The sequence below is a fragment of the Dendrobates tinctorius genome, unplaced genomic scaffold (genome assembly GCF_039654945.1).
Source record: "Dendrobates tinctorius isolate UK_male_01 unplaced genomic scaffold, ASM3965494v1 ptg000070l, whole genome shotgun sequence".
In the NCBI taxonomy this organism is placed as follows: Eukaryota; Metazoa; Chordata; class Amphibia; order Anura; family Dendrobatidae; genus Dendrobates; species Dendrobates tinctorius.
Window position 1 is genome coordinate 62,753,101 of NW_027361738.1, and position 12,179 is coordinate 62,765,279.

At 46.3% G+C, this 12,179-nt stretch overlaps 1 protein-coding gene across 1 annotated transcript in view; it reads right to left on the reverse strand.

Annotated features, from left to right (window-relative positions):
* RAB18 (RAB18, member RAS oncogene family) overlaps positions 1–12,179 on the reverse strand; it is a 58,374-nt gene that overhangs the window by 18,035 nt on the left and 28,160 nt on the right. Inside the window, exons 4-6 of the mRNA XM_073581737.1 lie at positions 10,882–10,954; positions 9,448–9,566; positions 400–466 (exon numbers count right to left, since the gene is read on the reverse strand). Coding sequence (XP_073437838.1) covers positions 400–466; positions 9,448–9,566; positions 10,882–10,954 — 259 coding nt within the window. The remainder of the gene's footprint in view (positions 1–399; positions 467–9,447; positions 9,567–10,881; positions 10,955–12,179) is intronic.

Consider the following 12,179-nt stretch of genomic DNA (forward strand, 5'->3'; position numbering starts at 1 on the left):
GAAGACCCTCGCTCAGGGTTGAAACGTGAATGTACATCTTTTGTCAGGTTTTCTTTCTTTATAGAATTTAGCTGTTAGGATATATTGTAATCTTCTACCATGTATGAACACATCATTCCTAGATCTAAAATTACAAGCTTATTAATTTGTTAATGTGTCTGAATAGGAACCAGGGCATTGTTTCTCACAAAGAACTAATCCCCCCCCCATCAACTAAGATTCAAAACGCAGAAAAATTGCAGCCTCCAGTAAGGGGGACACGAGATCACAACGCAGGCTGTTAATCATAAAAATGATCTCAGACTTTACAGTATAAACCAAGCACTATGAAGACCGAGTGTTTAAGGCTGAGAGAAGGTAAAAGCTGGTTCAACATAAGAAATATCACACTTTTCATACCTATGAACAACATTGAATGCTTTCGTGCAAACTTGAGACCTTCATTTCGGTCGACTTCTCGGTTATCCTGCAGAAAGAAAACAGTAAAATAAAAAAAAAATAAAAATTGCGTTAAATACATTGTAAAGAAAAGTTCCTGAAGTCTCCTGATTCTACTGCGCTTTTCCTTTTTACGCTGTATTTTTTATATGTATGCATTTTACTCCATTGCAGAGATATTCACACTTGTTTCTTCAGAAGCACACTATGTGAAATCTCCGCTTTGAAGCACAACAGAGCGTTTCTTTGGAGTCTTCTTGTTGGGCGTGCCCTTTAACCCCTCCCTCCCTGCCACTGCAGTCTCAGATGCTGCTGAGCTGTGATTGGCAGTGTCTGGGAGGGAGTGAAAGCGCATGTCCCCAAAGACTGAAGAAACCCCCAGTTGGACTGCAAAGCAGAGATTTCAGATAGTGCACTCCAAAAGCAACAAATGTGAACGTCTCTGCAGTTGTTAATGTAGCACAAAGCAGAAGAGTCGCAAATCTCAAGGATTTTTACGTTATCTAGTTTTTATTTTGAGCACGAGAGGTCCTTAAAAAAAAAAAACAAAAACAAAACCTCACAACATGCGGTATGTATATTAATGAGCCATCCTGAAGATAGATCATCAACATCTGCCACCCCCACTGATCAACTGTTGGTAGCTCTGGTTGAATATAAGCAGTGAACGGAGCCAGAACCACTCAGACATGCTTGTAGGGTAGTTGCTGCTTTGGGGAACTGCGGATCATCTCCTACTGAAGTAAATCGGAATTGATTGGCAGGACCCGGCAGAGGTCACTACACAGCATACGGGGATGTGGTATTCTGCTCACCATCGAATGTCGCCAGAGCCGATAACAGCCGATTGCTGGGGATGTGACATTATGACATCATCTTCACGTATGGTATTCAAAGAGTTAAATATTTTGAGTTTTTGATAATGGCAAAAAAAGGGTTTTTTTTTGCATTTATCTGGAAGTATACTTAGGCCTCTTTCACACATCAGGTTTTCGCCGTCAGGTGCGATCCGGCGCTTTTGACAGAAACCGGATCCGGCGAAATGCAATGCCGGATCCGGTTTCCCCCCCATTGACTTGCATTTGCGCCGGATCGCGCCGGATGGCCATGCGTTTCATCCGGTTTTCGCCGGATCCGGCAATGTGTCGCAATGTGTCGCGATCCGGCGTCTGGAAAAAACGTCTACTGTAACGTTTTTTGTCTCCGGCGAAAAAGCCGGACACGCCGGATCCGGCGCGTCCGACTTTTTCACACAATGAAAGCCTATGAGCGCCGCAATGCGCCGGATCCGGCGAAAGCCGGATCCGGTTTTTTTGGTCTGAGCATGCTCAGTAGCTCTGCCCACAGGAGATATATAAAAGCAAGACAATGGGACCCTCAGCCACACCCAACATGCCACCCAAGCCAAGAACCAGGAGCAGGAGAAGGCAGCAGACATCTGCAGCAGCAGCACCATCAGCAACACCCCAAATGGAGCAGCATGCTGAACGGGAGGGGAGTCCAGAAGCAGATGAGAGACGGTAATTATCAAATCCCCCATTCCTCCAAACTAGGGCCATGGAATATCAAGATATTCATTGGCCCTTTGTTTCTCTTTATTCAACAGCCGCCAAAGAGATGCAGCAGCAGCAGAAATGGCATCACTGGCAGCAGCAATAACCACAGCCATGGAGTCTGGCCATCAACAGGACAGCACATCATCTTCTGGGAGCCCTCCCTCGCATCGTCAGCGTTTGACGGTAAGTTTTTATTTCCAAAATCCATCATCTCTGTAATATATGTCTATTCATTGCCTTTTATTTCAAAACAGGAATCACAAGATGAAGAGGAGCTCCCATAAGAAGAAGGAAGGGGTGGACAGACACCTGGAGTGGGCTCACAATTGTGCTGTGTGTGCTGTCCATCCACCCAGCTCTCCTGCTCTCCTGCTGTCTGTCTATGAAGGACACACAGTGCGTCACCCAGCTTTGCACATAGACTTGCCTCTGCACCTAGCATTCACATGGTATGTCCATCCACCCAGCTCTCCTGCTCTCCTGCTGTCTGTCTATGAAGGACACACAGTGCGTCACCCAGCTTTGCACATAGACTTGCCTCTGCACCTAGCATTCACATGGTATGCCTTTCAGCTAACCCCAGCTTACCCCAGTGTTATTTACGACCTTGTTTACTCTGGCTTGATCATATACATCTGGTCCACTCTTAATTGTCTGGCCAAGATGAGCAGAGACCACTCCTCTCTGCTTCACACCTGACTGCACTTAGTTGTACATATATTGCAGAGTACAAGTCTGCATAGACTTCAGTCTGCATTGTGATTGCTATAAGTGTGTGCTAGAAGTGTGAAGATTAATTTAAGAATTAAAACCAGAATGGAACTGAAGGTAACTGGACACAGTCACTGTAAACAATGTTTCTGTTTGTTTTCACTTTCACCCCAATAATCCTTCACTTTCTGCTAATTCCCCTAATCCCTACTCCTAGTAAGGAACTGTTCATCTCTTCTTCAATCCTCCCCATCCACCTCACCTCCGCCTCAAAACTGTTCCTTAACATACAATCCTCTGTCTCCAAACACAGACAGCCCCCTCATGCCCTCTCCTGCTCCCACCTGCTAACACTTTCTCTGCTCCTTCTCACTGCTGGTGATATCTCTCCAAATCCTGGTCCTCCTCACCACATTCCCACAGTCATTTCTACCTCCCATCCACGCTCTATCACAACCTTCCGTAACCTCTCCAACCTTATACCCATTCACCCAGCCCCCGCTTCCCCAGTCCCACTAACAGGAGCTCTGTGGAACGCTCGCTCTGTCTGCAACAAGCTTTCCTACATCCATGATCTTTTCGTTACTACCAAACTCTCCTTCCTCGCCATCACCGAAACCTGGCTCACCCCTTCTGACACAGCCTCTCCTGCTGCACTTTCGTATGGCGGCTTCCACCTTTCTCACACCCCCCGCCCCAGCAGCAAACATGGTGGAGGAGTTGGTTTTCTCCTGTCAGATACCTGCTCCTTCACCCCAATCCCACTGCCACCCTCTGTTACCCTCCCTTCCTTTGAGGTGCACTCTGTGCGCATCTACTCCCCCTCCAACCTCCAACTGGCTGTCATCTACCGCCCCCCAGGGCCAGCCACCACCTTCTTTGACCACTTCACCACCTGGTTACTTCATTTCCTTTCCGCGGACATCCCTACTATCATCATGGGCGACTTCAACATCCCCATTGACACTTCCCTCTCAGCTGCCACTAAACTTCTATCTCTCACTTCCTCCTTCGGCCTCACTCAATGGTCTTCTACAGCCACCCACAAAGATGGCCACACACTGGACCTCATCTTCACCCGCCTCTGCTCCCTATCTAACCTCTCTAACTCACCTCTTCCTCTCTCTGACCACAACCTGCTCACATTCTCTTCCCTCTTCACTCCATGTCTACAATCCCCACCCCACAAACTTTCACACCCTCGCAGGAATCTTAAACACCTTGACCTACACTCATTCTCCGAATCCCTCCTCCCTCTTACAGATATAAGTTCCTTACACAATGCGGATGACGCTGCCGCTCTATATAACACCACAATAGCTGTAGCTTTGGAATCCGCTGCCCCACTTACACATACCAAAACTCGCAAAATCAACAGACAGCCCTGGCACACCAGCCTGACCAAAGAGCTGAGGCGAGCTTCCAGGGCTGCTGAGCGCAGATGGAAAAGATCCCACTCCAACGAGCATTTCATCGCATTCAAACAGTCCCTCACTACTTTCAAGACCACACTCGCCACAGCTAAACAAACCTACTTCTCATCTCTCATATCCTCCCTGTCTCACAACCCTAAACAGTTATTCAACACCTTCAATTCTCTCCTCCGCCCCCCAGCACCTCCTCCCTCCCCACTCATCTCAGCTGAAGACTTTGCCTCATTTTTCAAGCAGAAAATTGATAACATCAGGGACAGTTTTGGTCAACAACCCCCAGAGCCCTTCCTCCCGACTTCCCAGCCCTCCACCTTCAAAACCAACTTCTCCACCATTACAGAAGATCGACTCTCCACTCTACTCTCAAGATCACATCTCACCACCTGTGCACTCGACCCGATCCCATCCCACTTCATCCCAAACCTCACCACAGTCTTCATCCCAACCCTAACCCATCTCTTCAACCTATCACTAACAACTGGTGTTTTCCCCTCAAGCTTTAAACATGCCTCCATCACACCTATCCTCAAAAAGCCCTCTCTTGACCCATCCTCTGTATCTAGCTATCGCCCTATATCACTTCTCCCATACGCCTCCAAGCTACTGGAACAACACGTCTACCTTGAACTGTCCTCCCATCTCTCTTCTTGCTCCCTCTTCGACCGCTTACAATCTGGCTTCCGGTCACACCACTCCACTGAAACTGCCCTTACTAAGGTCACCAATGACCTCTTAACTGCCAAGAGCAAGCGACACTACTCTGTCCTCCTCCTCCTGGACCTGTCGGCTGCCTTTGACACAGTGGACCATTCCCTATTATTACAGACCCTCTCATCCCTCGGCATCACAGACTTGGCCCTCTCCTGGATCTCATCATACCTAACAGACCGGACATTCAGCGTCTCCCACTCACACACCACCTCCTCACCTCGCCCCCTATCTGTCGGAGTCCCACAAGGTTCAGTCCTAGGGCCCCTGCTGTTCTCTATTTACACCTTTGGCCTGGGACAGCTCATAGAATCTCATGGCTTTCAGTATCATCTTTATGCTGATGACACACAGATCTACATCTCTGGACCAGATATCACCTCCCTACTAACCAGAATCCCTCAATGTCTGTCCACTATTTCATCCTTCTTCTCCACTAGATATCTGAAACTCAACATGGACAAAACAGAATTCATCATCTTTCCCCCATCTCACGTGACCCCCCCTACGAACCTATCAATTACAGTAAATGACTGCCCACTCTCCCCAGTCCCACAAGCTCGCTGCCTCGGAGTAATCCTTGATGCTGATCTCTCCTTCAAACCACATATCCAAACCCTTTCCACTTCCTGCCGACTTCAACTCAAAAATATTTCACGCATCCGTTCATTCCTCACCCAAGAATCTGCAAAAACCCTAGTCCATGCCCTCATCATCTCTCGCCTTGACTACTGCAACCTCATGCTCTGCGGCCTCCCCTCAAACACTCTCGCACCCCTCCAATCTATTCTAAACTCTGCTGCCCGACTAATCCACCTGTCCCCCCGCTATTCCCCAGCTTCTCCCCTCTGTCAATCCCTTCACTGGCTCCCAATTGCCCAGAGACTCCATTACAAAACCCTAACCATGACATACAAAGCCATCCACAACTTGTCTCCTCCATACATCTGTGACCTCGTCTCCCGGTACTTTCCTGCACGCAACCTCCGATCCTCACAAGATCTCCTTCTCTACTCCCCTCTTATCTCCTCTTCCCACAATCGCATACAAGATTTCTCTCGCGCATCTCCCCTACTCTGGAACTCTCTACCACAACATTTCAGACTCTCACCTACCATCAAAACCTTCAAAAAGAGCCTGAAGACCCACCTCTTCCGACAAGCCTATAACCTGCAGTAACCACCGATCGACCAAACCGCTGCACGACCAGCTCTACCCTCGCCTACTGTATTATCACCCATCCCTTGAAGATTGTGAGCCCTCGCGGGCAGGGTCCTCTCTCCTCCTGTACCAGTTATGACTTGTATTGTTTAAGACTATTGTACTTGTTTTTATGTATACCCCCCTCACATGTAAAGCGCCATGGAATAAATGGCGCTATAACAATAAATAATAATAATAATAATAATAATAATAATTGGTAAGTTTTTTGCATCAAACGCAGAAACACAACATCACACTACACACAACACATAGAAAACAATGTTCTGCAGACCACACACAGCAAACAAATGCCTACATCCAAAGACATAACATTTTTTGTTTTCTTCTCTAGTCTTCCCAATCTGGTGCTCGGCCAAGAGGTCCTCGCAGTGCCTCCCAGGGTCGTCGGCGACAGCAACGCGGCGGTCACCAGCGTGTAAGTATAAATATTTTTGCTTTGTTTTTTTGCACTTTTTATTTCATTTCTTTTGCTAATTATGTTATTTTTGTCTTTTTCTTTAACAGCCTTCACAGCGTGCTCCCGACTCTGACGGTGAGGATGGAGGGATTGATGTGGACCGCCTCATCGATCTCGTCAGAGAAAGGGAGCCGCTCTGGAATATGGCTGACCGCCGCCACGCTGACCTGATCATTACCCGACGACTCTGGGAGGAAATCTGTTCTCTCCTTGTGGGCCGCTGGGAGGACCTCGAAGCTCGGGCCCAGATTAAAGAGCGTAAGTATATACAGTAACGGTTGCTTGATGTAAACCAGTGTTTCCCGAACTCCAGTCCTCGTGGTCCCCACGGATCATGTGTTCAGGATTTCTATTTACTATGGAAATCCTGAAAACATGACCCCTGGGGACCATGAGGACTGGAGTTTGGGAAACACTGATGTTGTATACTAACCACTTTGTCCTTTCTCGTTTCAGGGAACAGAATTGTGAATCGGTGGCGGTCTGTGAGGGATCGTTTCAAGAAGGAGTTCAATAAAGAGATGCGGGCCCCGAGTGGATCTGGAGGACGCAGGAGCAAGTACAAGTACGCACAAGCCCTGTCGTTCCTCCGGGAAACAATGCTCACCAGAAGGTAAATATTACACACCACATGTGAAAAAAATGTTAGATGTAACTTTTTTTTTTCAGCCAGGGCCATACCATGTCAGCATTTTAATTGTTTTTTTTTTCTCTTTATTACACAGCACGGTGAGCAGCACTCGGGAGCCTGCACGATTGGACCCTTCTGAGGCGATCCCTGAGGAGACCGGCACCGAGGGACACTTCGACCGCCCCGGTACATCTGCACCTTCCCAGCCATCCCACACATTCGACCCATCTGTCCCATCCACCAGCACAGGAGCATCGTGGCCGCCTACATTACATGAAGCTGCTGGTGAGGAGATCGCTTTCCCTTTACCCCACCCTTCTGCCCCTGCCGCCTCTAGTACACCTGCGGGTACTGGGCGGCAGCGGCAGAGGGGTCAGGAAAAGAGTTATGCGCAAGAGTTATTGCATCTGAATGCATCTTTCCAGAACTGTCTCAAAGTCTTGTCAGAGCAAATCGCCGCAGGCTTTCAGCAGATCAACTCCAGCATTCTGGAGGTGAAGACACTTCTGCAAACCATGCATTCAGAAGCAAGATCTTCGCCAAACCACACCTTTTTCAGGTCTGTTGTGGAGCGCATGGCAACACTATCTCCTACCCAGCAGATGCATGTAATGCATTCGTGCCACGGTGCTCTACAGCAGGTTACCCCTCCCAACCTCCACCTCCCACCACTGTAGTTCCTCCACCTGCACCCCCTCCAGCCACTTTCCATCCTCCCCCTCCTATTACATCTGCACCCCCTCCAGCCACTTTCCATCCTCCCCCTCCTATTACATACCAGCAACCTCACCAGTACCAGACATCTCCCCACTTCCAGCAACCTGTCCCGTCCCAAACTCCTTCCCCGTACCAAACTCCTTCCCCATACAACATCATCTGCTCCTACAGTCGCAGCCCAACCCTCCACTCCACCGCCCACCACCTCTTCTGCCTCCCACATGTCCACCCATTCTGTAGCTTTTTCCACACCTTCACCTCTAACTGTTCCTTCCCCACCACGATCCCAGTCCTCTCTCCACACACCCAGTGTCGAAGTGTCCCGCAGCCCCTCCAGCAGTATTTCCACCCCACAGTACACAGATTTGTAATGTTTTTTTGTTGTAATAAAAATGCCCATTGGGTTTAAAACGTTTATTAAAAAAGTTTTTTGCACTTTAAAAACATAAAAAAAAAAAAAAATTTAAATAAAAGTTAAATTCGTTTCACAATGGTTGTCTGTCATTTCTTTCTGCGGCGAACTATGTTTTAAAAAAAGGTTAAATACAGGGTATTTCAAAGGTAAAAAGGTATTCAAAACCAGGTATATAACTGTGGGTAAATTTTAGCTTTTTGCCACAGTTGTGTTCCTGGTTGTGTTTGAAGCAAAGTATTTCACCTAAAAAGTTGTGTTTATTGTTGGTGATTTCCTAACAATGTACACAACTTTTGTTAAAAGGTGAAATACTTTGCATAAAACACAACCAGGTACACACCTGTGGCCTAAAGCTAAAAATAGTAAGACCATGACAAGATAGCCAACTTTGGTTGGCAAAGGTATATACTGTTGGTCCAGAAGGTACACAAGTTTAGGGCACAAATCTTTCACACTCTGTCATCCCAGTGTACTCTGCCTTGAGGTGACATAAAGTATAGTGGAAAATTGTCCCTGAAACCGTCACAGAACTTCTAGTGGTAATATTTCCAATGACAACATCCATCTTCGCCAGTAACTTGCTCTTCTCTCCAACCTGCACTTTCTTCTCTACAACCTGTCAAAGAAGGGCTGTAGGAACATGCTATATCTAGTTTTCCAGTAGCCAATCCCGTTCGGAAGGCCACAAGGGTCAATTTTAAAAACCGGATCCGGCGTAATCCGTCGAAAAACGGATAGAAAAACGGATAGAAAAACGGATGAACCGGATCCGGTTTTGTCTGTCAAGAACAAGACGGATCCGGCAGAAAACCGGATCCGGCACTTCAGGTTTTACAAAACATTTGCTGGATCCGGCATTCCGGCACGACGCCGGATCGCGCCTGACGCCGAAAACCTGATGTGTGAAAGTAGCCTTAGGATACACTTCCATTCAGACTCATTCCATGACATTCAGTACCCCAGTTGTCACATCCCCACTAGTCCTATGGCGCAAACTGAGCCAGATTGTGCTCATCTTGGGTAAGACCTTTACAATTTTTATTACTAATATCCAGCACATTATTTTTGTGGTGTTCTACATTTGAAGCAAATCTCTGGGTGAGACTTTGTATAAATAGCTACGTTTTGCAGAATTTTATATCGGCCTCACGCATTACCTTGTCTATCTTGTTTCCAACGAGCATTTTTACTATGTCATTTCTTGTGCAATATGTCTCCAGCTCGTTTAACCAGTTGTCCAGCTTCACAAACGTGTCTCTTCTCGTGACATCATATACTAAAAGACAAAAACGGGTAAACATCAAAGCAAGTCAATTTATAATCATACGGTATATAAAGTATTAACAGTGTATTTTATTGCAGACAAATATGGATTATACATACTAATCGTTTAATCTATTCCTTGACTCTGTAGAGAGATTTATTGAGCTAAATGAGGCAGAAATCTGATCAAAATCTATGACTTGCACTATATTTATTGAGTTTTAGACACTTTTAGCACCCTGACATGGCGCATAGCCTCACGGGAAAGGGGTGTGATTTATTGGAAAAAGGGCAAGCCTAAACTGTGACACTGTGCACCAAAAAATTCACCAAAATTTTGATGCACATTTCTGGAACGAAGTAAACGTAAAAAAAACACAAAACAAAAAGATTAGATAGTCTGAAAATTTGCCAGAATTCTCTAGTGATAAATCTGTCAATCCTCATTTTGCACGGTCTCAAATTTAGAAAGATTGCAAAAAAAATCAGCCTCATTGTGTAGTCTTGTAGGTAGCATCAGACAGAAGGCTGGTTTCACATTAGCGTTTGGAGGCGCAGCGGATGCTTGCCGTGAAGCTCCGCCCCCCGCGCCTCCTCCGGTCAGCTCTGCCTATGGGCGTATGCAGCTACATGTGGCCTGCGTACCCTATCTTTAGCATTGGGTACACAGGCCGTGTGCAGGTATGCTTTTGCCGCCGCAAGCGTCCTTTTGACGGTGCGGCGGCAGCACAAAAATGCAACACGTTGCATTTGGCGCAGGTCGCCGCACCGTCAAAAGGACGCATGCAGCAGCAAAAGCATACCTGCGCACGGCCTGTGTACCCAATGCTAATGACAGGGTATGCAGGTCACATTCAGCGGCATGCGCCCATAGGCGGAGCTGACCGGAGGAGGCACGGCAGGGGTGCGGAGCTTCACAGCGAGCGTCTGCTGCGCCTCCAAACGCTAATGTGAAAGCAGCTGAACGTAAGGTATCCATGATAAAACTGCATGTGAACGAAGATTTCAGTATGCAGAAATCAGATTCTTTCATGAAGGCAATCTGTCAGTTATATTAAACAAAAATAATTTCTTTAAAAGGAATCTTGATTATAATTCTGATTTTTAAGCTTTTATTCATGAAGTTAAATAATGAGGACATATCTGAATGCTAGACACAAAATTACCGATATATTCCAGCATTTTAGCAGCATATTCTTATACAGTTTGGAGGTGACCACTGCGGCCATAGATGATGCTGGACTGATCCAGGAGAAGGCTCAACTCTCCTCCCAAAATTCTATAATTTGGACAGTAAATCTAACAGTAACATTTAGTAATACGCTTACCCAATATAACTCCTTGTGCACCTCTGTAGTAGCTGGGAGTTAGTGTTCTGAACCGCTCCTGTCCGGCAGTGTCCTGCAGACAAACCACATGTTACATGGTGACACGGAGACGTGTACAGAGCCCGAAATACGCTGTGCTATAGCACCACCCTGTGGGCAAAAAAAAGAACGCAAACCAAAGAGAAGCCACACACAAAACCAGAGAATCGAAACTGCATCAAGCCAACTGTAAAAAAACCATTGTGGTCAAAGCAACTAATGTCCCATACTCTCATCATTACCCACTCACATACAATATGTACGACCCACACCCCCAGGGGTTAACTCTGATTGTACACTTCTGATGTTTGGTCACCATTCCCAATGTACTCTAGTGTTGATAACGCCTTCATCTGTTAGTTCCATGTCTCGCTTTTGTTCTTCTCCGAAAGGACCACCGAAGTGGCAGGCGGGGGCGCTGGGGAAAGTATAAACCACACCTGCAGGATCCTCTCTGTAGGTTGGAAACAGCATCGTGGTCTTCAGCTCCAATCCACAGCACAGAAGGCAAGGAAGGCATGGGTCTCATAGGTGATGGGAATCTGTAATATAACCGGAGAGGTGTCCTCCTGTCCAAAGCCTCAGGCGCATGCCGCACTACGGCATCATTATCTACAGGATGTCAGTTGTAGCAGCAGCTTCACGGGGGTTGGGGAAAAAAGAAAGAAAGAGGGAAAAAAGAAAGAGAGGGAAAAAGAAAAAAAAAAGAAAGGAAAAAAAAAAAAAAAAAAAAGAGAAAGAAGGAGAAAGAAAAATGTACTAATATAAAATGCTCGCCACCCAGGCGTAGAACGGGCCCAATTAATAGCTAGTATATACAGCTCTGGCAAAAATTAAGAGACCACCACATCAAATCCCTGTCATGAGCAGCCCATTCTCCAGACCTGAACCCCATTGAAAACCTCTGGAATGTAATCAAGAGGATGATGGATAGTCACAAGCCATCAAACAAAGAAGAACTGCTTACATTTTTGTGCCAGAAGCAAAGACTGGTGGCAAGCACGCCAAGACGCATGACAGCTGTGACTAAAAATCATGGTTATTCCACAAAATATTGATTTCTGAACTCTTCCAGAGTTAAAACATTAGTATTGTTGTGTCTAAATGATTATGAACTTGTTTTCTTTGCATTATTTGAGGTCTGAAAGCACTGGGGTTTTTTTAATTTTGTTCATTTCTCCTTTTCAGAAAAAAAATGATTGCTTGGAAATTCGGAGATATGTTGTCAGAAGTTTAAAGACTAAAAGAACAATTTACAT